The 27,757-nt window shown below is 45.4% G+C and overlaps 1 protein-coding gene across 6 annotated transcripts in view; it reads right to left on the bottom strand.

Moving 5' to 3' along the window:
- The window catches only part of Klhl22 (kelch like family member 22), a 42,224-nt gene extending 22,085 nt beyond the window's left edge, over positions 1–20,139 (bottom strand). The window contains exons 1-4 of one of the 6 annotated variants that reach the window (XM_013118725.3): positions 19,426–19,920; positions 15,070–15,118; positions 14,640–14,902; positions 3,938–4,103 (exon numbers count right to left, since the gene is read on the bottom strand). In XM_013118725.3, coding sequence (XP_012974179.1) covers positions 3,938–4,103; positions 14,640–14,866 — 393 coding nt within the window. In that variant the 5' untranslated portion in view covers positions 14,867–14,902; positions 15,070–15,118; positions 19,426–19,920. Of the gene's footprint in view, positions 1–3,937; positions 4,104–5,621; positions 5,843–14,639; positions 15,312–19,425; positions 19,921–20,070 lie in introns of those variants that run through there. The other 5 variants (XM_013118724.3, XM_040751162.1, XM_040751163.1 and 2 more) reach the window with 5 other exon arrangements.
- Positions 20,140–27,757: the final 7,618 nt, after the last annotated feature.

The following is a 27,757-nucleotide window of genomic DNA, read 5'->3' as shown; positions in this document are numbered from 1 at the left end:
TTGTGGCAAAAGTAGCCACTCGTCAAGAAAGTGCCCTTGTCTTGACTGCTGACGGTATGCTGTCCAAACTGAACAAACAGGACACAAAGAGAATGATTGCCAAACCTTGCCGAGACAGGGTGGGACAGTACTTCAGAAAATCCTGCTTCACAGAAAACTCTGTCAGATACGGTAGGCCTACAGGGAGAAGATGGATGCCCCAATGTTGCAGAGGAACCTTGGGTGACTGTCCAGAGAGACAGCTGTTTTTGTCATTTCTCATATTTTTTGGAAGTCACTTGTCCACACTTCCTGCTTATTCAGTTAGTATTATTTCCTTCTTGGGTCTCTGAGAGAGCTGAAGACTAAATAGTTACAGTTACTGTTTTCCTTGTTTACCAGACTCTGAAAAGAAACTTATCAAAGAGGTGTAAAATATAAAAGATTGCTGGGCATTGGTGGCACATGCCTTTAATCCCAGCACTCGGGAGGCAGAGGCTGGCGGATCTTTGTGAGTTCGAGGCCAGGCTGGACCGACAGCCTCCAAAACAGAGAAACCCTGTCCCGACAGCCTCCAAAACGGAGAAACCCTGTCTCGTAAAACCAAAAAAAAAAAAAATATATATATATATATATATATATAAAAGATTGAGAGACATTTAAACAATTTGATAATGCAAATTAGAATAGAAAGTGAATTAGGTACAACCTTTTGGACTCACCAAGATAGGATAAAGGAATATCTTCTCTGACTTTGTTAAATGCAAATGGACTAGACATTGTAGATGTATACAGTTACTGTATTTATTGTACATGGCTTTTCTTATATTAGTTATAGCCTTTTTTTTTTTTTTTTTTTTTTGGTTTTTACGAGACAGGGTTTCTCTGTATTGTTTTGGAGGCTATCGGTCCAGCCCGGCCTCGAACTCACAGAGATCAGCCTGCCTCTGCCTCCCGAGTGCTGGGATTAAAGGCGCGCACCACCACCGCCCGACCTTAGCCTTCTTTTTTGTATTAGACAAAAAAGGGGAATTGTGGTGACATATTGTTTATGATCTAATAAAGTTGCCTGGGGATCAGAATGCAAAGCTAGCCACAACCATAGAAGCTGGGCAGTGGTGGCACACACCTTTAATCCCAGGACTCGGAAGACAGAGGCAGGTGGATCTCTGTGAGTACAAGGCCACCCTGGGCTGCATGAGAGTTAGTCAGTCTAAAAGAGAAACAGAGTTCATGTCTTTAATCCCAGCACTAGAGAGAATATAAGGAGCTCAGTGCAGTCTCAATGAGTCTGAGGAGCAATGCAGTCTGGAGATGCAATCAGAGAATACAGTTGCCCCTTCGGTCTGAGCACTGGTGGTGTTGAGAACTCTCTAGTGGCTAACTGCTTTGCTTCTCTAGTCTTCAGCTTTAACCCCAATACCTGTCTCTGGGTTTATATTATTCCTGCTACAGAAATGGGCTGGTTTATTCTCCCCCACCTTCCCAATCCTTGATGGTGAAGGATGCCATCCCTCACCAGCTTACCCAATGGACCTTGCCTCACCTTCCTACTCATGGGCCTTGTGTGGGAATGATCAATGTGATCTCCCCCAGGAAACACAGTCGGGGCCTCTCTGTAGCCTGTTTGCTGACCCCAGGTGGGGAGATTGGGGTTTCTTCAATAGCTACCTTCTGCCCCTTCAGCTCTGGAGTAGCTGGGCCTATGTACTAAACAGGTTACAAGGGACACCTGCCCTGCCTTACTGTTCCCATGGACTTCCCAGGGCTCCTGAGTTGGAGGGAAACACCAGTGCTCTTCCTCCTAGTCTTTTCCCACTCCTTCAGCTGCTTTACCTGAAAGTTAGTTTTGAACTTTTTACTTAAGGAATGAAAAGAAACCTATAGATATATATTTTATATATTTAAAAAAATTTAAAGGTTTTACGTATAACAAGTGTTTGCCTGCAAGAGAACCTAGGTTTAATTCTCAGGACCCACATGGTGGTTCACAACTATCCCTAACTCCAACTCTACGGGATCTGATACCTTTTCCTTGTTATCTTCAGGTACAAGGCACAAATGTGGTACAGGCAAAACACTCATAAAAGGGGGTTGGGAGGGACAACAGCACACACCTCTAATCCCTGCACTTCGGAGTTTCAGGCTAGTTTAGTGTACAGAGGGAATTCCAGGACAGGCAATGAAAACCTGTCTCAAAAACACAGGAATCTAAAAAATTTTGTTGTTGTTGTTTTAAAAAGATCAGTTGCTACTCCGCCAGAGGACCTGAGTTTGGTTCCCACTCCCCACACAGAAGCTAACAACATGTGTAACTCCAGTTCCAAAATCAGATGTCAGCCTCTTCTGACAGAGGCCAGAATATAGCATGTACACGGTGCACATACATACATACATGCAAAGCATAAAGCATAAAAACTAATAAAGAAGTGAGAGAAGGAAGCATGCACTATGGTACATGGCTGTAGTACCAGGTGGCTGAGACAAGATTGCAAACTTAAGGCGAGAGAGGAAAAAAAGAGTGGACAAACACAGCTGGTGGACAGGAAAAACTTAAACTGTGCTACAAGGGCAGAGGATTCTCACAGTTGCTAGACAGCACATAGCATAGGCCATCACAGACACACACCTCAGGATTGGCTAACCTATGATGTTTTTCCTAGCAGGGAAATCAGGCCAGAAGAAGGAAGCAGCAAAGAAGAGAAGGACGAGTTGGATATGTTGGTTTATGCTTATAATCCCAGCACTCTGGAGGCTGAAGCAGGCCTGTCAAGAGATTAGCCACCCTGGGCTACATTCTAGGCTAGACTTGAACTATAGTGAGACTGTTTCAAAAAATGGGGAAAAAAAAAAGGAGGAGGAGGAGGAGGAGGAGGAAGAGATGGAGAGATATCTCAGCAGTTATGAACACTAGTTGATATATATATATGTATATCCAGGTTTGCAAAGCATAAATAAAAATGAGAAACAATCAAAAAAATATCCAGTAGGGCGTTGGTGGCACACACCTTTAACCAATCCCAGCAATCAGGAGGCAGGGGCAGGTGGATCTCTGCAAGGCCAGCCTGGTCTCTAGAGTGAGTGCCAGGACAGGCTCTAAAGCAATACAGAGAAACCCTGTCTCAAAAAAGAAAAACAATCAAACAAAAAAATCCATGTTTGATCCCCAACACCTACATGGCAGATCACAGCTATCTGTAATTCCAGTTTCAGGGGACCCAACACCTTCTTCTGACCTCCACAGACACTGTACATCTGTGACACATGGAAATACAGGTATACTGGGAAAACACCCATACACATAAAATAAAAATTTTTAAATCATAAAAAAAGGAGGAGGAGGAAGAGAAAGAGGAGGAGGAGGGGCTGGAGAGATGGTTCAGCAGTCAAAAGCACTTGTTGCTTCTGCAGAGAACCTGGTTCAAATCCTAGCACCCACATGGTCCATATCATCCGTAACTCCAGCACCAGGGGAACCAATGCGTTCTTCTCACACCCTCAGGTACCAGGCACACATGTGGTACACATACATGTATGCAGCCAAAATGCTCGTATACATAGAATAAACAATATATTTTTTTTTTTTTTGGTTTTTTGAGACAGGGTTTCTCTGTGGCTTTGGAGGCTGTCCTGGAACTCGCTCTGTAGACCAGGCTGGTCTCAAACTCAGAGATCCCCCTGCCTCTGCCTCCCGAGTGCTGGGATTAAAGGCGTGCGCCACCAATGCCCGGCAACAATATTTTTTTCTTTCAGTAGAAAAAGAGTCAAGGGCACACTCTTTGGAGAGACTCGGCTTCATTTTCCAAGGCTCAACACCAAGGTACCCTCCCTGCTCCATACTGTACCTCATCACTTGGCATGCTTGCCCTCTTGCCCTACCTCATACCAGCAGTCATCAGAGGTACCTGGAGAGACCCCGTCAGGTATGAGTCTTCTTAGTCAACAAGGCAACTCTCACCTGAAGTTGGCAGGCAGCAACCAGGGTCTCCTGCACATTGTTCAGGCTGAGCTCCAGTTCAGAAGTATATATGAAATGCAGGATTTGGCACATGGCATTGTAAGACACACCATGGATAAGGACCTCTTCCTGCTCCATCTCCTTCAATCCCCCAGCAAACATTCCTCTGTAAGACAAAGAGACAAGACTTTGAGAGTTACTCAGTCAGGACTTCAGTGTGGGCCACAAAAAGCATTCAAAAGGACCAAAAATTCTAACAGTCTGTGTGCCAAATACTGATTGCTCTGTGCTCTGAATAAACAAACAGTTGGCAAAGGGGAGTCAGTATATGGAAGGAACCTGATCAAGCTGTGCAACCATCCTGGAATCACTTGGCTCCCTGTCCATGGTCCCAGGAACTCTACATGCACTTTGGAGCAGACCATGCCTAGTCTGCCCACTGTATCATCTACCAGTACAGTTCTCAGGTCAGACAGCAATAATCAGAGTAAGTCCGGAAAGACCACGCTAATAGCAAATAAGTAATAACTGAGTCACTACATTCCATATATTTAATGAGTGCTTATCACATGCTGAGTAATGAGGCAGAATAGAAAGAGAAAATTAAGGGGATATAGGAGGGGGAAGAAGCCCTTCACATGGGATGTAGTTTGCCTTTCTTTTTTTGTTTTTGGTTTTGGTTTTTGGTTTTTTAAGACAGGGTTTCTCTGTGGCTTTGGAGGCTGTCCTGGAACTAGCTCTTCTAGACCAGGCTGGTCTCAAACTCACAGAGATCCTCTTGCTTCTGCCTACCGAGTGCTGGAATTAAAGGTATGTGCCACCATTGCCCAGCAATAGTTTGTCTTTCTTGTTGACAGAAAGTCAAGAAGCTTCAATATAACTAGTAAGGCAAACTTGTCTACAGAAGTATTATATATTTTCCTAAAGACATCTCAAACAAAGATATTAAAACAACAAAGAAAGGCTGGGGGGCCGGGCATTGGTGGCGCACATCTTTAATCCCAGTACTCGGGAAGCAGAGGCAGGAGGATATCTGTGAGTTCGAGGCCAGCCTGGTCTACAGAGCGAGTTCCAGGACGACAGCCTCCAAAACAATACAGAGAAACCCTGTCTTGGAAAAAAGAAAAAAGAAAGAAAGAAAAAAACAACAACAAAGAAAGGCTGGAGAGATGGCTCAGCAGTTAAGAGCACTGGCTGCTCTTCTAGAGAACCTGGGTTCAATTCCCAGCACCCACATGGCAGCTCACAACTGTCTGTAGTTCCAGTTCCAGCAGATCTGACACCTTCACACAGACATGCAGGTAAAACATTAACGCATATAAAATAAAAACAAATAAACCATTAGAAAATATTAAGCAACAACAAAGAAGCCAGGTGTGGTGGCACATACCTTTAATCCCAGCGCTAAGGAGGCACAGGCAAATGGATCTCTGTGAGTTGTAGGCCAGCCAGGGCTACATAGAAGAAATCTGCCTCAAAAAACAAACAAACAAAACCCAACAATAAATGAATTATGCTTACTTAGGGCCAAACTGTTTGAAACCTTCAGTTTAACTATATTAGGACCTCTCTCCCAAAATCTAAACTATGTACCTCATAAAATCATTTTATACTTCCATTTGCAAAAGGAAATTCAAAGAGAAGTAGACATTAAGCAGGCCATGTGTTTTACTTCTTTACTTACTTTATGTGAGAGAGCACATGTGCATGCATGTCATGGTGCACACATGGAGCATAGAAGACAATCTACAGGAATCAGTTCTCTTCTTCCACCACGTGAGTCCCAGGGTTGAATTCAGGCCTTCAGGCTTTGTGGCTGAAGAAGCCTAACTTAACATCAGTGCAGCCATGACAGGCTGCAGGTTAACAATACTGGGACTAGGCCCCACCCTTACAATGACCAGGAAAAGCCACAGACTGTACCCTGCAGGGGACCAATCAGAATTGAGACAAACAAGTACTAGATGCTCCAGAACATTAGGAATAGCTTACCTAACTTGTATATAGGTTGCCAATTTCCTTGCAGCAACGCCAGTACCAATCCCTTTTTGACAAGACTCCTGATATCCCACTCCTACCCAATCAGGAATTCAACCCCATCTGAATCCAGAATCCCCTCTCCCTCCCCCTCCCCATTCTTTACTCCTTAAAACCCTGCCATAGCTGGACTCAATGCTCTCCCTGATCCAACCGCTGTGTCGGAACAGACAGAAAGTCCAAGCTCAAGCCTGCAACAAAGGCTCTTTGCTTTTGCATATGAACTCAGATTCTTGGTGGTCTCTGGGGGGCTCATAATGTGGGCATAAGAGTGGCAAGGGCCACTGCCTGCAGAACTATCTCTCTTGCCTGTAGGGGAATTTTTATAGACAGTGGCCTAGAAAAGAGAGGCTGGAGAATTGGCTGGGACGAAGCAGAAAACCAGTTAGGCAAGAGACTCTTGGCCCCGGCAAGGACAATATTGTTGGAGAACTGCAGCTAAGATGCCAGGGTACAGTTAAGAGCCTGCTGACAAAATGATTCCAGGAGCACCTGGGGGACATAAGGCCCCTTGTGGGGCAAAGCAGCTGGACAGATGGAGAAAAATTCAGGAGGAACTGGTTTAAACAAAATAATTGAGGGGTCCTACCATGTCACATTAAGACATCCAAGCAGAGATGTAACTGGTCTTTCTTTAGACCACCAGCTTCTGAATAATGTCATAGTCTTTTTTTTTTAATCAATAAAGCTTGACCTTAGATTAGACTTGTTCCCACTAGCTCTTAAAACTTAAATTAGCCCATTTATATTAATCTAAGTCTTGTCACATGTCTCATTACCACTCCTTAATACTGTACGTCCAACTTCCTGTGTCTGGCTGGCAAACCTCCTTAGCCTCTGATTCTTTTCCAGAGTTCCTATCTCTCCCCATACCTATACGTTCCTGCCTAGCTATTGGCCATTCAGCTCTTTATTAAACCAATCAAGGCAGGTGGTAATGGTGCAGGCCTTTGATCCCAGCACTTGGGAGGCAGAGACAGGCAGATCTCAGTGAGTTGTGGCGAAATCCCTCTGAAACTTGTCTCCTAAGGTTGCTTTGCATCCCAACCCCTCCAGGGCCACCCCAGGGTCAGGCAGACTCTGCATTTTACTTTGCTTTTTGTTTTGCTTTGCTTTTTTTCAAGACAGGGTTCCTCTGTGTAGTTTTGAATCCTGTCCTAGAACTAGCTCTTTAGAACAGCCTGGCTTCAAATTTACAGAGATCCACCTGCCTCTGCCTCCAAAGCGCTGGGATTAAAGGTGTGCACCAAAACTGCCCAGCTTTACTTTGTTCTTATTTTAGAAATATCCGAAAAACAATTCTCACCTATCATTATTTGACACAGTGGTCCTCAACCTTCCTAATGCTATGACCCTTTAGTACAGTTCTTCACATTATGGTGACCCCAACTATAAAATTATTTTCATTGCTACTTCCTAACTGCAATTTTGCTACTGTTATGAATCATAATGTAATATCTGTGTTTCCAATGGTCTTAGAAGGCCCTTTTGGGTTGTTCACCCCACCCCACCCTGAGAAGGGGTCTCCCACAGGTTGCGACCTCTGATCTAGCAGAACAGAAACATTCCCTCCAGAAGGAAGAGGAGGCTCTTACAAGATCTCCAAGGCCCATCCCCCAGCTTTCAGAAGCAGTAAACACATGCTGAAGAGGAGATTCTGACAGGTTGAACTTTCAAGAGGGAACTGCTGGACCAGTGGAGTAGCCTCAAGTTATGCAGAATACAGGGTTACTGCTTTTGGGAGTGATCATCCATGTTGGACGGGAAGGCTTTTCAGTGATACAACTGCTTTTGAGTCATCCTCACTCTTTGTAAAGTCTCTCATCATCAGTCAACTCCAACTCAAGTACATTTGGTTTATTTCACACAATGGATATGGCGCCACCCCCATTCATATCATAACTAGTAGGTTTAATTTCCACACATGTGGATGCTGGACCAAAAAGTTAATATGCACTCACAATTCAGCAGTCCTATCCACCTGATCTTCCATCATTCCCCACACTGGAGCTAAGAACTTGGCCCCCAAACCATCTACAAACATGCTAAGAGCCAGGAAATACTGGTAACTCTGCCACCATGAGAAGAAATACTATTATAAATAGAATTTAAAAAATCTAATCACATGGGGGCTGGAGAGATGGCTCAGTGGTTAAGAGCACTGACTGCTCTTCTAAAAGGACCCGGGTTCAATTCCTAGCACCCACATGGGCAGCTCACAACTGTCCAAACCCCTGTTCCAGGGCATCCAATACCCTCATAAAGACATTGATGCAGGCAAAGCACCAATGTACATAAAATAAATAATTAAAAAAACTTTTTAAAAATCCTATCACATTGCTAAATGTCATTCCAATAGTCTCTGAACAAGCTAGAATTCTGTTAGTTTTCTACTATAGTCTCTTATCTATTGGAAGAGAGGTATTTTCAAGGGTGAGGTCAACTTTCTTCCATCCTTACCTGAAGATTTCTGACCTGTAGAAATTTGGCTGATTTTGGTTTTTGTTTAGATTGGTTTTTATTTTTGTTTTGTTTCTAATGGGTTTTGTTTTTGTTTCAGATAAGGTCTCTATATGTAGCTCCAACTATGTTGGAACTTGCTATGTAGACCAGGCTCGCCTTGAACTCAGAGATCTGCCTGCTTCTGCCTCCTAAATGCTGGGTTTAAAGCCATGCACCACCATGCTTGGCTGAGAAATTTGGTTTTGGGTTTTGTTTTTTTCAATTTTATTTTTTAAGATAACTTAAAACTATGTAGTCCAAGTTAGCATCAACCTTGTAAATGCAGGGACTATATAGGTGTACAATACCATGTCCAGCTATCTATTTTAAGTGTAATCAAATATATACGTTTCAATTCTTTGTCACTATGTTTGTGTCAAACTTAAAATGACTTCTCTGAGATTATATTAGCAAATACTTCTCTGTATCTCCCTCTAGTTTGCTATTTAATGTTAAACACTTAAACTCAGGGTTGCAGGATGGAGAGATAGTGTAGTATAATGATCTGACTTATCAGGACCTGATCAGATCCCAACTCACATTAAAAGCTGGACATTGCAACAAAGCCCTGTCACCCCAGCGATACAGAGCAGAGCCAGAGAAGCCAGGGGTTCGTTGGTTAGGTTCAGTAAGAGACCACTTCAAAAACTGGAATAAGATGAAAGCACTGGAAGAAGTCTGAGAGGTTGACCTTTGTCCTCTACATAGGCAGACACCAGCAGACACCCTTACATACATCAGACTTGTGGTGTAGCCCTAACAGAGCATCTGTCTAGTATGTGCCAAGACTGCTAGGTATGATCCTTAGCACTGCAAAACAAAACTATTGATCACTTTGCACTAATGTTTATATAAGCAAGCAACAAGCAAGGGTCCAACTGTGTTCTTCCAGTCACAATGGTGGTAACTATTGTCCCTCCCTTGATTTACAATGTCATTTTTGTCTCGTGCAGAGTTCCTGTTATATTTGTGATATAACCTCCTGTTTTTCTCTATATTTCCTTCTCTTTCATCAACAGAAACAGTTCCAAATCTTATACATTCATATTTTAGCCAATATAGGACAGGGCTAATCTCCTTTCATTACTGTCACATCAACAATTTCCTAACCATTGCTTGCCTTTTCTTTTCAAGTTTATAACAAGTTTGTAAAATTTACCCCAATAAACCCTCTTGGGAACATAGTAAACATTCAGAATAATGCAGAGAACTAGCTTTTTACAAGGAACACAATAGCCCTTTTCTTTTCTTTTTCTTTTTTTTTTTTTTTTTTTTTTTTTGGTTTTTCGAGACAGGGTTCCTCTGTGGCTTTGGAGGCTGTCCTGGAACTCGCTCTGTAGACCAGGCTGGCCTCGAACTCACAGAGATCCGCCTGCCTCTGCCTCCCAAGTGCTGGGATTAAAGGCGTGCACCACCAACACCCGGCACAATAGCCCTTTTCTATGTCTAGTTATGCTTGGGTTCTCTTTCAGAAGCCTGGCATGCTTCCAAAGTCCTACAGACTAAGCTGAAGTTAAACTAATTTCCAGATACTACACATTTAGCGAGCCTGTTGCCATCTCTCTTTGCATTTTGCAGTCTGAACTTTCCAGAGCTGCTGCTGCAAAGACTTCCCTTGTTGACTTCTCTGCATAGACCTCCAAGGGGCTGGTAAGAGCAGATAGCAGTACCCTGAGCACTGTCCCTGAGCAGTTGTGGACATAGCTCACACACCCATATGCCTAGCTCTCCAGAAACAGAAGCTAAAGAAATGCTTCCAGTTTTAAGCTAGCCTAGCCCATACACAGAGTTCTAACCAACCAAGACCCTTTGCCAAAAAACAAACAAACAAAAAAAATTAAATCAAATTTTAAAACGGGGGGGTGGGGAGGTGGTGGAGAGATGGCTCAGTGGTTAAGAGCACTGGTTGTTCTTCCAGAGGACCTGAGTTCAATTCCCAGCAACCACATGGTAGCTCACAATTATCTGTAGTGAGATCTGGCGCCCTCTTCTGGCCTGCATCATACATGCAGACAGACCATCACATATATATAATAAAAAAAATCTCAAAGGAGGCGGGCGTTGGTGGCGCACGCCTTTAATCCCAGCACTCGGGAGGCAGAGGCAGGCGGATCTCTGTGAGTTCGAGGCCAGCCTGGTCTACAAAGTGAGTTCCAGGACAGCCTCCAAAGCCACAGAGAAACCCTGTCTCGAAAAACCAAAAAAAAAAAAAAAACTCAAAGGATAAATAAATAAGATAAAAACAAGGCCAGGGTCATTAATGATGGTACAGACTTTTAATCCTAGCCCTCAGAAACAGAAGCAGAAAGATCTCTATGAGTTCCAGGCCAGCATAGGCTAAATAGTGAAACCCAAATCTAAAAAAGCGAAACAAAAAGCACCAGCAGACATGGTAGTTCACATTTATTATCCCAGCACAAGTCTGAGGATAGCCTGAGCTACACACCAAGTAGGCTTGAGCTAAAAACCTAAGACCCTATCACCAAAAACCAAAAGCTTAAAACCAGACATAGTGCTGCATGGCTATAATCCCAGAACTGAGATAACTGAGGCACAATTAAGGAGTTCAAGGCCAGACTGGACTGGAAAAAACAAAGCACTAATAATAGTAATAGAAGAAGCTACCATATGGTCCTTTCTGGACCCAGCATGAGGGCTGTGGGAGGAGGCTTGGAGACATTTGAGAACTTTTAAAACCCAGTATGGGAGGCTGGAGAGGTGACTAGAGGCTAACTGCACTGGCTGCTCTTCCAGAGAATCTAAATTCAATTCCCAGCAACCACATGGTGGCTCACAATCATCTGTAATGAGATCTGGTGCTCTCTTCTGGCAGGCAGGCATAGCATGTAGGTAGAGCACTGTAATATACATAATAAATAAATAAATCTTAAAAAAAACACAACTCAGTATCAGGTGAAACCATACAATTAAGTTTAAACTTTCTCTCCCCACCTCCCTTTTGGAAACAGGGTCTCAGGTAACCCAGGTTGGCCTAGAACCCAATATGCAATTGAGGATGACCTGATCCTCCTACCTCCACTACTCACCCAAGTACCAGCATGCCCAGTTTACATGGTACTGAAGATCTAACTCAGAGCTCCATACATGCTAGGCAAACATTCCATGAGTTACACCCCTGTCCCAGCTAAGTTTTCTGAGGCTGAAAATGGTATTACATATGTGTGAGAATATCATTAGAGTATTTAGAGATAAAATGTGAGGGTGCACACCTTTAAACCCAGCACTCAAGATGCATTTCTCTGTGGGTTGAAGGCCAGTCTGGTCTACAGAGCAAGATCCAGGCCATCCAAAGCTACATAGTAAAATCCTGTCTCAAAAAACAAAAACACAATTACAAAGTCTTGCTGCCTGTCCTTTCCTCTGAGATAAATCTTAAACAATGTTCATAAATGACAATCCAGGCTGATGGCGAAGCCTCTAAGCAAAATCAACATATTTCAAAAACAAAAACCAGTAGGAAAAAAAATCCCCAAAGAAAAAGAATATACCTATCTTTTGTGTTTTATTTTTACTTCTAGCAAAACCCAACAATGAAAAAATGGATGTTTGCCAGGCATAGTGGTACATACTAGTTCCAGGACAGTCAGAGCTGCTATAAAGAGCCCTATCTTGAGCCCCCAACCCAACCCCCCAAAAAGATGCTTGTTTTGCGAAGCATCTCCCTCTGTAGCCTAGGCTGGCCTCAAACTCATAATCCTCCTGCCTCAGCATCCTGAGTGCTGGGATTACAAATACACCACACTAGGCTCATTTAATTCTTTACTTATATATTTACCACTTTCTTATAACTCAATTTGTGGTAAAAATATACACTTAAAAGAAGCTAGAGATAAAATTCATAGTTATAACAGGCTCATTCTCTAGTAAGACCCCCCCCCAAAAAAAAGCCCACTAAGACACTTAAAAGAGCCAAGCAGTAGTGGTCTACACGGTTAATCTCAGCACTCAGCACTCAGAAGCAGTCCAACAGGTACAGGAGTGCTAGTTACCCTGCAGCTGAGCTGGTGGTGTTGAGACCAGTGGTGGGGGCAGAGCCTCACTATCACTTCTCACCCTCACTTTTGTACTGTTTCTCCTGAGTGCTGGGATTAAAGGACTGTGCCACCACGCTCAGCCTAGGGTGGTTCATTTTAGTCATCAATGTAACTAGATTAAGGACACCTTTTCTAGCAGAGACTGGCATGAACTAAACGGACTAAGTAGGACAAATCCAATCTCATCTCCTGACTTTGGACACAGGAACTGACTTTGGAACTCAGGAACTCTGGCCTTTGCCCTTACACCAAACTCCTTGAAGTTCTCAAGTTGTGAGCCTCACACTGCAAATTACACAGCCTTCTTGTTTCAAGCATTGAGATTTGCCTTGAACCACACTATTGGAATGCCAAGATTTTTCAGCTGTTAGACTGCCTGTCATAGGATTTCTCAGTCTCTACAATCATGAGTCAGTTTTTCCACTCTTCTCCCATATAGCCACATTGTGTTGATTCTGTCTCTCTGGAGAGTGCTGACTAATACACAAGTTAGGAACCAACAGAAGGAATGAGTGACAGACTCCAGCTCTAGAGTATGAGACAGACAAACCAAATACTGACATGGGGTCATGCAAGAAGTCTATCAGAAAGGTCAAAGGCTAACACCTGATGATGGGAAATTGCTGTAAGTGATTTTTTTCTTCCAAACCAAGCAATTATCATCTTGGGGTGTTCAGCTGAATCTCCTTGTAAAAAGATTATCCCAGTTGGACTTATTGACTGTTTACATCCTCCTCCCATGCAGACACAGGGAGGGTCATGAGATTCCTACCAGAGCACTCAACCCTCCCTACCTCCCATTATATGCAGCACTACCTTAATCGCACATGGTTCCAGGAGTGTTAATTAGACTGGGGAAGATGAGGGAAGGAACTCCATCTCTGCAGCTACAAGGAAGCCTCATACCTGATGGTTAAAGATTTTTCACCTAGGGACTGTTGGGGGAGGAGCACCCACACCCCTGTAAGAAACCCCTCATCTTTGCTCTAAAGAAAACCCAATAACCACATTGGTTCCCCAGAGTGAATTCAATGGGATTATGTTCCAGTTTGTTGTTGTGATCTTAGGAGTGGACATTGCTTGTATCTCCTGGGAAGGAATTTTAGTAACTGGGGTTATAAGACAGAAAGTAGTTGGCCAGAGAAAAAGAGATTTTAAGCAAAGTGTAGATGTATAGATAATATCTATACAGTAATACTTTTCTAGCTTTGGGCCTTAGCATTGAAAAGATATCAAAGGAATGACTGTAACTTACGCAAACCTCTTAGATGGCATTATAATGGGGTGAGGGGTAAAGTGTCACATCTTGAAAACAGTCGTGCATATAAGGAGATGGAAAACAATGCAGCAAACTGCTGACAATTACTACGCTCATCACACACTGTTTCTTTCAACTTCCACGGCTTTACATTTACAGAAAAGTAAAAAGGAAACTCACACATACACACCCCAAAAGTCAGGCATGGTAGGGAGCCAGAGGCAGGTAGATGTCTGAGTTGGAGGTCAGTCTAGTCTACAGAGTAAGTTCCAGGACAGCCAGAGTTACATGAAGAAACTGTCTTGAAAACAAAACAAAACTCCCCAACAACAATGGAAGTCAAGCCAGTCATGATCCAGTTTTGAAAAATGAGAACAGGCCCAGCAGAGAACCAAACTGAAAAACAAACTCTTAAGACCTCTTCAGTGCTAGGGTGGTTGATGGAGTCTCCACAGCAGACTGTGAGAGCTTCAAAGGAAAGAGAAGACCCAGTCACTTCCGGTGCCAGTAACCCCACTTGGTACAGCTAAGACTGCCAGCTACCAGCCCTATAGAAACTGTTACAGGGGAGGAGTGCATAAGGCCTCTCCTTGAGGACCTACAGGCAGTTAGTCAGTGGCTGCTGAGGGAGGACAGCCACTAGTAAAGTACTCATGTCACCCAACTCTCCTGTAAGAGACCCTAATATACTCAGTGGCTCTACAGAAACAAAACAGAAATGCATAAGGAGGACTAGGAGGGAAGAAGACAGCACTAAGGTGAACATGATCAAAACACATTATATACATGTATGAAAGTATCACAATGAAACCCAATAACGAAAACATTGGAAAAATAAAACAGAGCTTACCTGAAGTAATCACATGATGCAGCCAGCAGAATTCGATGAGCCTCAATATGTCTCCCCTCTACCACCAAGACAACATCAAAGAGGATCCCACTGTCTCGCAAAGCAAGCAGGCCCCGGAGCAGGGCCTGGGAGTGCTGTGTGCTTCGGTAGGTGTTGCTGACACAGTTTGAGTGGGAGGGCTGTGTTGGCAGCTTGCACAGCTGGGCAAATTCCTGCTCCTCTGCCATCCTGACAGCCACAGCAGCCCTCACCACTGTAGTCAGCTGCAAGACAGAGGGAACAAGGAGTGAGCACAGAGGGAGCTGCACGATGCCACACAGGCCGATGGCACTGCAGCTGTGGCACCTGCCACAGTGACTTCCCTGAGATCCCAAAGCCTTTTCCCTGCTTCCTCCCAGCCATGGTCCCACTTGGCCTTCTGTCTTATAACCTGGTCTCTTCATCCACAAGGTCTTCATCCTACTGTGTCACCTTCAGTGCTGCAGGAAAACAGAAGTATTCTGAGGATGGCAGGATGACTCACAAATGTAATCCCAGCTACTTGGAAGGCTGAGACTAGAAGATCACAAACTCAAGAGCAGAAAACTTAAGAGAATTAAAAAGAAGACAGGAGGCCGGGCAGTGGTGGCACACACCCTTGATCCCAGCATTCGGGAGGCAGAGGCAGGTGGATCTCTGTGAGTTCGAGGCCAGCCTTGTCTGCAGAGTGAGTCCCAGAGCAGGCTCCAAAGCCACAGAGAAATCCTGTCTAAAAAAAAAAAAAAAAAGACAGGGGTGTGGTTCATTAAGCACTTGCCTAGAATTTGATCCCGAGCCCTGGACACAGAAGAATTTTGGGAAAAGACTTGAGGCAGAATAGAAAGACAGAAAGCTAAGAGAACATGGGAGAAACACACAGCCTCTCACCACCACGGCCAGGTTTATTTTTCATTGGCTGAGAGTTAAGAACGTCCATGTAACTGTCAAGACACTAAAAGATGGCCTACAACAATAAACCAGCCTTTAAAGAAGATTTCAAAGCAACAGGAATACTAAAACAAGCCAGACTCAGTGACTCGGCCTTTAATCCCAGCATTCTGAGTTTAAGGCACTTTGAGTCTGGTCTACTCAACAAGTAAACTCCAGGCCAGCCAGGTTACAGAGTGAGACCCTGTTTAAAAAAAAAAAAAAGTGCTAAAACAGCAAATAGACTTTGCCCAAGGCCAAACATATGTGGCCTTTGAGTTTATCAGTGTTAGCTCTTTCTTATCCCTAAAGTTAAAAATGCACCTCATTAACACTTTGCAATTTCACATTTTTTTTGTTGTTGTTTGCTTTTCTAAAACAGGGTTTCTCTGTGTAGCTCTGGCTGTCCTACAACTCACTCTGTAAACCAGGCTGGTCTCAAACTCAGAAATCTGCCTGCCTCTGCCTCTGCCTCCGAAGTGCTGGGATTCAAGGCATGCATCACCACTGCCTGGTTCAAAAGGAAAATAAGTAGGTATTGGAGAGATGGCTCAAAAATTAAAAGCACTGGCTACTGCTCTTCTAGAAGATCAGTTTAATTTCTGGGACCCACATAGTATCTTATGCTGTTTGTAACTCCAACTCCAAGGGGATCCAATGCCTGCTTCTGGCTTCCACAGGCACCAGATATGCACATGGTGCACAGACATACATGTAGGCAAAACACCCATGTACATAAAGTAAAAATAAATCTTTTGCCTGTAATCCTAGAACTTGGGAGACAGAGGCAGTTGGAGCTCTGTGAGTTCCAAGGCTAGCCTGATCTACAGAAGGAGTTCCAGGACAGCCAGAATTACAGAGAAACCCTGTTTTGAAAAAACAACAACTTTGTGGGAGGGGAGGAAGGACTAGAGGATGGCTCAATGGTTAAGAGCATGTACTGCTCTCTTCCACAGGACCAGAGTTCAATTCCCATCACTCATGTCAAGCAGTTCACAACTGCCTGCAACTCCAGCTCTACAGGGATCTGATGTCTAGCTTCTATGGGCACCTGCACTCACATGCAGGCAGATATATAAACAAACACACACACACACACACTACACATTTTTTAAAAATCAAGGCCATCCTTGTAACAAATAAGAGTCTGAGGCTAACCTGAGCTACAGCAAAAAAACAACCAAACAAACAAACGAACAAAACAAAACAAAAACCCAAACCGCCGGGCAGTGGTGGCGCACGCCTTTAATCCCAGCACTCGGGAGGCAGAGGCAGGTGGATCTCTGTGAGTTCGAGGCCGGGCTGGACTGACAGCCTCCAAAACAATACAGAGAAACCCTGTCTTGTAAAAAAAAAAAAAAAAACCCAAACCAACAAATATTACCTTCTAAAGCTGGGTGTAGTGGCTCAGGCCTTCAATCCCAGCACTAGGGAGGCAGAGGCAGGTGGATCTCTGTGAGTTCAAGCCTGGTCTACATAGTAAGTTCCAGGACAGCTACAACTATTTAGAGAAGACCCTGTCTCAAAAAAAAAAAACAGTACATAGTCAGCTACTAGGGGTCAGGAAGCAACCAGCCTGAAGGTAAGATAGGGCCTGTGGCCAACTTCTTTACCTCATGCCACCTTACTTACCATCCCCAGTTCCCTACCATATCTTTAATAATAAAAATGAAAACAAGGGTCAGTGCAAAATGGCTCAGTGAGTAAAGATATTTGCTCTATAAGCCTGGTAACCTGAGTTCAATGCCTGGAACCCACAAAGAGACTTGACTCCACACATACACTGTTTTGCACACACACACAATAACAACAAATAAATAAAGCTACAAAAGTGAGTGTGTGTGTGTGTGTGTGTGTGTGTGTGTGTGTGCCAGATCCTCTGAAATGTACTTGTGAGCCATCAGCTGGGGTGCTGGGAACAGAACCCAGGTCCTCTGTAACAGCAGTAAGCACTCTTACACTACTGAACCATTTTGTCAGCCCCAAATATGCATATTTTAAAATGAAAAACAGACGTTAACACAAAACTGGTCAAAAAAGCCTTCTTTCTACTGCGAGAGCACACCTCTCCCCACCATCACCTCCTCTGCAAGACCCCTATGCCCTCAAGCCTCTGTGGCCTCCCCTCACACATGCTCATCTGTCCCCCATCTGTCTCCTGGGTGCAGGACCTGTGGGTTTACCCACACTTTCCTTCTACCCTGACCTGGTTGCTTTCTCACAAGGCCCTAGAGATGGTTAGAGCTGTATGTGCCACCGTCTATCTCTGGGTTAGGATCTCTCAAGCCTGGAGACTCTTGCTTGATATTAAGGCCTCCTCTCCTGATCTCTTCCTCTCCTTTAATTCATCCATTTCCCCAGGACATACATTCCCAATGGCATCTCCAGCAAGAATCCCTTCCCACTGGTCTGGCTTTGTCAATTGTGCACTACATTTTCTATGTGAAACTTCCTAACCTCAATTACACCCCCCCCTTCTAGATAGGGTTTCTCTGTGTAGCCCTGGAACTCACTATGTAGACCAGGCTGGCCTCAAACTCAGAGATCCACCTGCCTCTGCCTCCCACACCCTGCCCAGCTTTTCTTTTCCTTTTCAAGCCTATGTTTTGTAAGATTCTTTGGTCTTGACTCTTCAGTATCTTGGATAGCCATTCCCTTATTCTTCCACAGTCACAGTTTAGAGTCAGAGCATAGGAATGTTGTTCTAACAGATTTTCCTCTCACTTCATTCTCTCCAGGCTCTTCTGCTCAGGATGGACAGGAAACCAGAAATGCTCTGACAGCTGTCATCCTCTGAACAGGACCAGGTCTGTTTCTCATAATCCTGTTCTGGCTACGACCTAGTTGATCACATCTACCTGGTACCTTCATACAATCTCAACAAACATGCTCTGGTGTGAACCTGCTTTCTCTACCCTTGAGAGCTTGCGGCACAAGCATCTTAGGGTTACTTCCTATGGCCACATCTGATAACTATAAATTCTGGGTACTTGGCTGCTAGCTCCAAACCTCAGCTTCCACATCACCACCACAAATACTTAGTCAGAAGAACTTCCTCATCTGTGGATGACTATGAGGACTAATTGCCATAGCAGACACTGACCCGCACCCCATCGAGTGGGGGGAAGGCACAGTCATCAGCCGGGCAGCCTGCCTGCCATCTTGGAAAGGGATGGATACCATTCACTTTCTAAACAGCCACCACAAGAACAAGTAGAGTAAAACAAGCCTCACTCAGGAGTGCTGATATAAGAGGACCACAAGTTTGAAGCCAGCCTGGAATATGTAGAGACTTGTTATAATTAAACAAATAAAGGAAGAAGTAGGATTAGAGAGAAGGTTCAGAGAAACTATTCTTGCAGAGAACTCGTTTGGTTCCCAGCACCCACATCAGGTGGCTCAGTTCCAGGGGTCCCGACGCCCTCTGCTGGCCTCCAGGGCACCTTCACTCCTTCACGAAGGCACACATACATAGACACCTTTAAAAACACAGACTGCAAATCTACAGCATTCCTTTGGCTTCTGCTTATAAGCTCAGGCCCCTCCCACAGTCCACTGTACAAACATGTCTGACTTAGGGGGCCTATTCGATCCTGCATTGCTCGCCACTGCAGTTGTGCACTGAAAACTACTTTACGGAAATCTTCAACTTATCGTTTCCTGAAAAGGCATCCTCAACCCTCTGTAGGGCTCCCAATCAGTATCTGTCCTCAACGCACCCCAATCTTCAGCAGTACCACAGAAGATGTGCAACAAAAGAAAAACCAGCAGCTTGGAAAGAGCAGAGAAGGGAGTGGGTCCTTATTTCCAAGGAGGGAATCTCCAAGGGGTGCTGACGTACTCTGTGTCTTGTTTCCCAGGGCGCAGACTGCGAGCATCTCTGAGCTCGGCCTGACCCCAGAGAGCAGCCTTGGGCAGAAGGTGGTCCGGTTGCGTCCCACCCGCTCGGTTCCTTTGGCCTGACAGGATCTAAAATGATCCAAACTAGTACAGCCCAGGGATTTTGCACTGACAGCGCGAACTCTCCCGCTTCTCTGGACAACCGCAGCCGCGGCTGAAGAGTCTGAGGTCACGCCAGGCGCGGCAGTCAGGCCCGCCCAGGCGCCTGTTGCAATCCCTGCTCACGTAGCCTCGAGGGTCGGGGACTGGCCGGAGGCCACACTCGGACCCGCGGCTAGCGACAGAGCCTCGCCGATCCGGCTGAGACGGCCACGGGCCGCCTCATCCGCGCGAAGGCCTCAGCCGCCCGCACCACGGCGCCAGGCCCCACGGTGCCGTACGCCTGGGGGTCGCCCCGCCGAGCCCCCGCCACGTCAGGCAGTCACCGCGCCCGCCCTGGGCGCCGGAGGCTCCTGGCCCGGATCCCCGCTCCCGCTCCCTCCGCCGCCGCCGTCGCCCCCGCCGCCCCCGCTCCCTTCCCCGCGTGCAGCGCGAGCTCGGCGACGCAGGCCGGCTGGGCCCACACGGTACACGCCTCGCAGCTGACCTGGTGCTGCCGCTAGCTGAGGCTGCTCTCGCAGCAGGCGGGAGGCCGGAGGCGGGGGTGGAGCCTCACCGTCACGTGAGACACCGCGCAGGCGCAAGTTGGCTTACGGGGGAGGGGGCGGAGGGGCGGGGCGAAGCTGAAGGGCCCTAGAGGGGTTGCTCGACTGGGGCTTGCTGGTCTGGAAGCGCCACCCATGAGGTGCCCTTTGAAGGTGCAAATCTGTATCCTCCTTCCCCTCTCTCCTTGCCTCGGTCTTGCCCTCACTCATTCATAGCTTCTTTTCTCTTCACCCATTCATTTATCATCTCACTCATTGCCTTCTTGCGTTCGCATTATTTCTTTTTTGTTGTTGTTTTGGTTTGGGTTGTGTTTTTTTTTTTTCTTTTTGGTTTTTTTGAGACGGTTTCTCTGTGGCTTTGGAGGCTGTCCTGGAACTAGCTCTTGTAGACCAGGCTGGTCTCGAACTCACAGAAATCCTCCTGTCTCTGCCTCCCGAGTGCTGTGATTAAAGGCGTGCGCCACCAATGCCCGGCCCTTGTTGTTTTGTTTTGCTTTGTTTTTCGAGACAGGTTTTCTCTGTGGCTTTGGAGGCTGTCCTGGAACTCGCTTGGTAGTCCAGGCTGGTCTCGAACTCACCGAGATCCACCTGCCTCTGCCTCCAAGGCGTGCGCCACCGCCACCCTGTGTGCTCGCATTGTTTCACTGGTTTACTCACCGCTTACTCGCTTACCTCACTCATGCCTCCTTTCATTCACTATTTCTCCCTGCATTACTTCATTCCCGTCTTCACTTTTCATTGCATCACTGTTACCTTACTTGTTCTGCTCACTCCTTTCCTGTCTTCCTCTCTCAAGTCGCTCTCACCCTCATTGTCTTCCTTTCCCTTGACCTGATGATTCTCTGGATTTCCTCAGTGGCTCCTATTATGTTCCCTCTTTCATTTCTGGTTTTGTTAACTTGCATGCTCTCTCTGTGTCTTTTGGCTACTTTGGATAAAGGTTTGCCTATTTTGTTGAATTTCTTCAAGAACCAACTCTTTGTCTCATTGATTCTTTGTATTGCTTTCTTTGTTACTATTTTATTGACCCTTCTGGGCGAGTGTGCTTCTTTTTGTTCTAGTGCTTTCAGTTGTTCTGTTAATTCACCAGTGTGTAATTTTTTTTGTTTCTTTATGTAGCCATTTAGTGCTGTGAACTTTCCTGTTAGAACTGCTTTCATTGTGTCCCATAAATTATTTCTTCCTTGACCCAGTGGTGATTCAGGTGATCATTGGTTCAATTTCCATGTGTTTGTGGGTTTTCTGAAATTAATGTTGCTGTTGAATTCTAACTTTAAGCTGTGGTTATCTGATAGGGTACAGGGGTTTATTCCAATTTTTTGTATCTGTTGAGGTTTTGCTTTGTTACCAAGTGTGTGGTCTATGTTTGAGAAGGTTCGATGAGGTGCTGAGAAGAAAGTCTATTGTCTTGTGTTTGGATAGAATGTTCTAAGATGTCTGTTAAGCCCATTTGAGTCATAACATCTGTCAGTTCCCTTATTTCTCTGTTAAGCTTCTGGCAGACATGACCACTGGTAAGAGTGGGGTGTTGAAGTCTCCCACTATTCTTGTATGGGGCTTGATTTGTGATTTAAGCTTTAGCAATGTTTCTTTTACAAATAAATCTCTTCTGAAGGGTGATGTGTGTCCATTCTTTTTCATGAAACTTCCAATGATAGACCAAAGTAAGGGTCCCACCCAAGTCCATGTTTATGAACCAATGAATTTATTAGGCTTACTTATAGCAACATGGGCAACCCTAAAAAGCTGTGTCACTTCAAAGTGCCACCCTGTCATTAATGATGACCTCATGAGAGCTATATCATGAAGTCTCAGTTTCAGTTAACCTTCCACTTTTTTTTGTTTTTGTTTTTGTTTTTCAAGACAGGGTTTCTCTGTCTTGTTTTGGAGGCTGCCTTGGAACTCTCTCTGTAGACCAGGCTGACCTCGAACTCACAGAGATCTGCCTGCCTCTGCCTCCCAAGTGCTGGGATTAAAGGTGTGGGTCACCAACGCACGGCAGAAGTTCTTCTGAAGGGTATGTGTCAGCCCCTTCCAGGAACCTGCTTCTTTTTAAGTCATAACAAGAGAGATGGGAATTCTTTTACAACAGTTAAAGGAAGTTACTTGGTCTTATTGTTAGGATAGAGGTTGGTTCTGGGAGGAACTGATAAACAGGCCCTCAAAATTAAGACATAAAAAACAATGGCTTTGGACTGGAGAGATGGCTCAGAGGTTATGAGCACTGACTGCTTTTCCAGAGGTCCTGAGTTCAATTCCCAGTAACCACAGAGTGGCTCATAACCATCTGTAATGAGATCTGGTGCCCTCTTCTGGCTGACATGCATGCAGGCAGAATATTGTAATAAATTAAAAAACAAAGAAACAAACAAAAAACAATGGCTTGGCCAGCTCACAGTCCTGAAACAGGTATAAAGATAATTGTAGTGGTCACAATATGAGGAGGACAACAGGAGTACTCTAGATAGGCCAGCTTAGGACCCCCTAAAAACAAGATATAGGTGCAAATAGCTATTAATGGTCCATGCTAGTTAAGTCACATAAAGCAAAAGGGGGTGAATTTGGGCCTGTTCTCTTTAACCTGATTTACACTGGCTAGCTCTTGGGTTCAACCCAATACAAAGAAAGTTTATGGGATTGGAGAGATGGTTCAGAAGTTAAGAGCACTGGCTGTTCTTCCAGAGGTCCTGAGTTCAATTCCCAGCACCCACAGGGTGGCTCACAACCGTCTATGATGGGATCTGGTGCCTGAAGTGACCTGCCCCCCATTTTAGCAGCCATGACAGGGTAACATGTGCTTACATGACCTTCCCACTCCTGTCCTGGTCACTAGGAGGTCAGATGCCCTCCTCATGGCAAGGAACCAATCAGAAGTTATCTGGCAGGGCTGTGCTTTACAGCTCTGAGTGTTCTTTACAGACAAGTGCACAACAGTGACATGCAGAGCATAGCAACCACCCTGGGAGGGCCTATGGGCCATAACAACCAGTTGACCAATCAACACAGGGCAGGTTGAAACCTGGAATCACACCAACCCTGAGATTGTTTCATACCCCTAGACACTCCCCTTACGCTGCCCTTTAAGATCTCCACCTCCAGGGTTCTTGGGGTCTTTCTCCAGCCATCTGCCATGGTGGATGGATAAAGGGCCCAAGCTAATGGGTTAGCTCATTGCTAAACAACTACAATAAAAGACTCTTTGCTTTTGCATCGAAATGGGCCTCTTGGTGATTTTGGGGTTCAGAATTTGTGCACAATGGTGCCCTCTTCTGGTTGGCAGGCATACATACTTCTGGTGTGCAGAATACTATACATAATAAATAAATCTTTTTAAAAAATCAAGCTTGTTTCAAATCTGTCCCAAATAGTAGTGATCTTATTCTCACGTGGGATTAGAATTTTCTGGAGAGCCCCAGCAAAATCAGACCACTCACCAAAATTCTCCAGGATTGCCTGAAAGGTTCAGGCATTATACTGGCCTGCCCTGTTACCTGGCAGAATGCACTCAGGCAGCACTCTGGTCAGCCCAGGGTTCCATGAGTACAGGTTGTACGCAGGTGCAAAGGACCCCCACCCACTTATGCTCTCTTACCTCTCTTACCTCTTCTCCATCGCCCCTCTCTTAACCCCCCTCCTCTCTCTCCTCTCCATGCTCTCTCTCTCTTCTCCTTCCTCAAGTCTGTCTCCCCTCTCCATCTCTCACTGCCGTAATAAACTGGTTAATGTACTCTCTATGGCGTGTGCTCCATTGTGCCTGTCCTGGTTCCATCATGCGGCCTTTTCGTCTTTTTTCTAATTTTTAAACTTTTACAAAAGAACAACACTCCCTTCATTTCGTAGACTGTCAGCATGAACTTTCCTGCTGAGAAAAGCAGCAAGCATCTATGGAGGCTTCCTGGTAAGTTATAGTCTGGTTTTGGTTTTGTTTTGTTTTTTGAAGACAGGGTTTCTCTGTGTAGCCATGTAGACCAGGCTGGACTTGAACTCACAGAGATCTGCCTGCCTCTGTCTCCTGGAGTATGCCACCACCACCCAGCTGTCTGGTTCTGTTTTGTGGGATTCCTGTGTGGGATGTGGAGGGGGTTCGATGGGACCCTAATATTCTCTTGTCCAGGGCAAAAAACAAAACGTCACACCACCCACCTGAGGTTCTTGGTCTGGTTTTATGGCCTATTTGTCTTGTCTTTGACTTCATTCTTATTTTTTTTTCAATGTATTTTTTATTTAAATTAGAAATATGCTTGCTTCACATGTGGATCCCAGCTCCCTCTCCCACCCCTCCTCCCTTGCCCCTCTACCAGGCTCCCCCAACCCCCAACCCAATCCCCACACTATTCCCCAGGCAGGGTGAGGTCCTCCATGGGGGATTTCCAGAGTCTGTCACTTCATCTGGGGCAGGGCCTAGATGTGTCCAGGCTGAGAGAGGTTCCCTCCATATGGAATGGGCTCCCATAGTTCATTCATATGCTATGGTAAACACTGATCTACTACCCAAGGCTCTAGATATTGCAGAGGCCTCCTCACTGACACCACATTCAGGGGGTTCTGGATCAGTCTCAAGCTGGCCTCTCAGTAATCAGTCTGGGGTCCAAGAGCTCCCTCTTATCAGGTCCGCTGTCTCTGTGGGTTCACCAGCATGGTCTTGACCCCTTGGCTCACCACTCCTTCCTCTGTCACTGGGTTCCAGGAGTTCAGTTCAGTGTTTAGCTGTGGGTGTCTGCCTGTGCTTCCAACAGTTACTGGATGAAGGTTCTAGGATGGCATATTAGATAGTCATCAATCTTATTATCAGGAAGGGGCTATTTTTTTTTTTTTTTGGTTTTTTGAGACAGGGTTTCTCTGTGGCTTTGGAGGCTGTCCTGGAACTAGCTCTTGTAGACCAGGCTGGCCTCGAACTCACAGAGATCCGCCTGCCTCTGCCTCCCGAGTGCTGGGATTAAAGGCATGCGCCACCAACGCCCGGCAGGAAGGGGCTATTAATGTAGTCTCTCCACTATTGCTTAGTTTGCCAGTTGGTGTTATCCTTGTAGATCTCTGGAAATCCCTCTAGTGTTAGCTCTCTCCTCAAACCTATAACGACTCCCTCTATTATGGTATCTCTCATCCTGGTCTCCTCCCTCAATTCAACCTTACTGCTCCCCCATATCTTCCTCTCCTCTCCTCTTCTCCCCTCTCTTTTTCCTGGTTCCCTCTCCCCTCCCCCCATGCTCCCAATTTGCTTATAAGATCTTGCCTCATTCCCCTTCTATGGGGTATCTTGCATATCTCTCTTGGGAAACTCCCTGTTTCCCAGACTCACTGGCAATGGGATTGTAGGCTGGCACTCCCCCGATCCATGTCTAGAATCCATATACGAGTAAGTACATATCATGTTTGTCTTTTTGTAACTGGGTTACCTCACTCAGGATGGTTTCTTCTAGTGCCATCTTTTTTTTTTTAATATTTATTTATTAGCTGAGAGTTGGTGGCACACACCTTTAATCCCAGCACTCGAGAGGCAGAGGCAGGAGGATCTCTGTGCATTCGAAGCCAGCCCAGTCTACAGAACAAGTTCCAAGGTAGCCTCCAAAACAATACAGAGAAACCTTGTCTCGAAAAACAAAACAAAAATGATTTATTTATTTATTATGTATGCATCATTCCTCCTACATGTATCCCTGCAGGCCAGAAGAGGGCACCAGATCCCATTATAGATGGTTGCGAGCCACATGTGGGATATCTGGAAGAGCAGCCAGTGTTCTTAACCTCTGAGTCATCTCTTTAGCCTCTGGCTTCACTTTTATTATCCTCTTTCTGCCTCTTGTTCTTTCTGTGTTAATTGATTTATTTTGGACTTGGGTGACTAAACTAATGGACAGTATGGGTAATAAGACTAGCAAGTCTTACAGCCCTCTAACGCTCAGTAATCAGCAAAAACCTGTATCTTTTGTTTTGTTTTCCTAGACAGTGGTTCTCTGTGCCTTTGGAGGCTGTCCTGGAACTTGCTCTGTAGACTAGGCTGGTCTCAGACTCACAGAGATCCACCTGTTTCTGCCTCTGGAGTGCTGGGATTAAAGGCATGTGTCACCACCGTCCAGCCTAGATAGAACTGAGTTTTTATTACCATCGCTTCCCTGCTTGGACAGTCCTAGAGCTTGCCCCGTAGGCCAGGCTGGCCTTGCACTCACAGAGATCCACCTGCCTCTGCCTCCTAAGTGCTATTCAACATGGCACCTAGTTATACCATTTCTATAAAAAAAAGAACCCATGCTTTCAGGAATGACAACCGAGAACTTCTGCAGGTATCAGATCCCATCACTATTGGAAGACTTAAGCTTCACTTAGCAAACAGAATAGAATTACTAGGGGAAATGAGACCACAAGGAACTATATTATTTTCTCTAGAAACTCCCTGAGAATTCATTTATCTGAACAATAGCTGCTCAAGTAGCCCTGGTTAGAATTCAGCTGTTGCCAAGCTACAGTACCTGCTGCAGCAGCCCTCCCGCCCCTCCCAGAGACCTGCAGGCCCTCTACTCACTGTGAGTAGCTCCCAGGTAACCAAGTACCACGGGCTCCTACCCAGAGGTAAGCTTCTAATAAATGGGGTACTGGCGGTCATAATACCTGTTCCCCATCCACTTCCCTGACTCCTGCTGGTGCTGTGGAAGGCACCTCCTCCCCCTCTTCAGAAAGGTGTAGGGAGAGACTCCTATTTGTGCCAGTGGACTCTGATTTCTTCTCTTCAGAGCCTCCACTGTTAGGTTCCAAAGAAACCAGGACAAGTCCCACTCAGTAACTGTGGCTCCTCCCAGCCCGTCTCACTCTGCCCCTTAACCTAAACCTCTCCTCTTCACGTCCCTCAGATTCTCTTTTCTATATAATTCAGTCATTTTGGCTACATACTTTCTTGGTCCTCTTGGCTCCCTCTCTTTTCCTCTCTTGCCCTCCCCCACCCACATATACACATACACTTTTTTCATGGCCCAGTCTGTTCTGCTAGCCGTGTTCAGTCTGGTCCCTTCCAGACGCCTCTGGCTGTGCTCTCCCTCGTATCTTCAATGAACCTTCTCTTCAACCATACCTAGGATAGTCATGTCCTCAGTTTCATTCCCCCACCATGCTGTCTGTCTCTGGTGCAGAGTCCTTGCCATGCTGTCCATGACACTGAATAAATCTTGTGGTGTCAGGGAACAACTGGAGACTCTCAGAAAGACTCCCACCTCCACTGTGACCTTTCAAGACTGACTTCTTGTTCCGTATTGCTTCTTTCTTTGGGCTGGGAAAGAACTAAGAGCCTTACATGGCTCTGGCCCATCCCTGGATCTACTGCCACCCCTAACAATGATCCTAGAGGCTTTATCCAAATTTCTCTTGCTCGACATTGAAAAAAACTACTCTGAAAATCTCCTAAATGTCCTGTCTTTGAAACTCCTCCTTTATACAATTTCCTTCATTTTCTTTCACACAAAATGCACAACAATTCTTTGTTTTTACTTGTTTCTTTTGATTTTGCAGTGGTAGTGGTTAAACCGAGGGCTTTGTGAATAATTAGCAAGTGCCCATGATCTAGCTGTACTCAATCTATAAGTCTGCTTTCTTAGTTTCTTTCCTTTCTCCCTGGTTGCTTTGAGGCAGGGTCCCACTCTT

This window comes from Mesocricetus auratus, unplaced genomic scaffold (assembly GCF_017639785.1).
Source record: "Mesocricetus auratus isolate SY011 unplaced genomic scaffold, BCM_Maur_2.0 Super-Scaffold_100008, whole genome shotgun sequence".
Taxonomy (NCBI): domain Eukaryota; kingdom Metazoa; phylum Chordata; class Mammalia; order Rodentia; family Cricetidae; genus Mesocricetus; species Mesocricetus auratus.
This window is presented reverse-complemented; position numbering and strand designations above follow the sequence as displayed.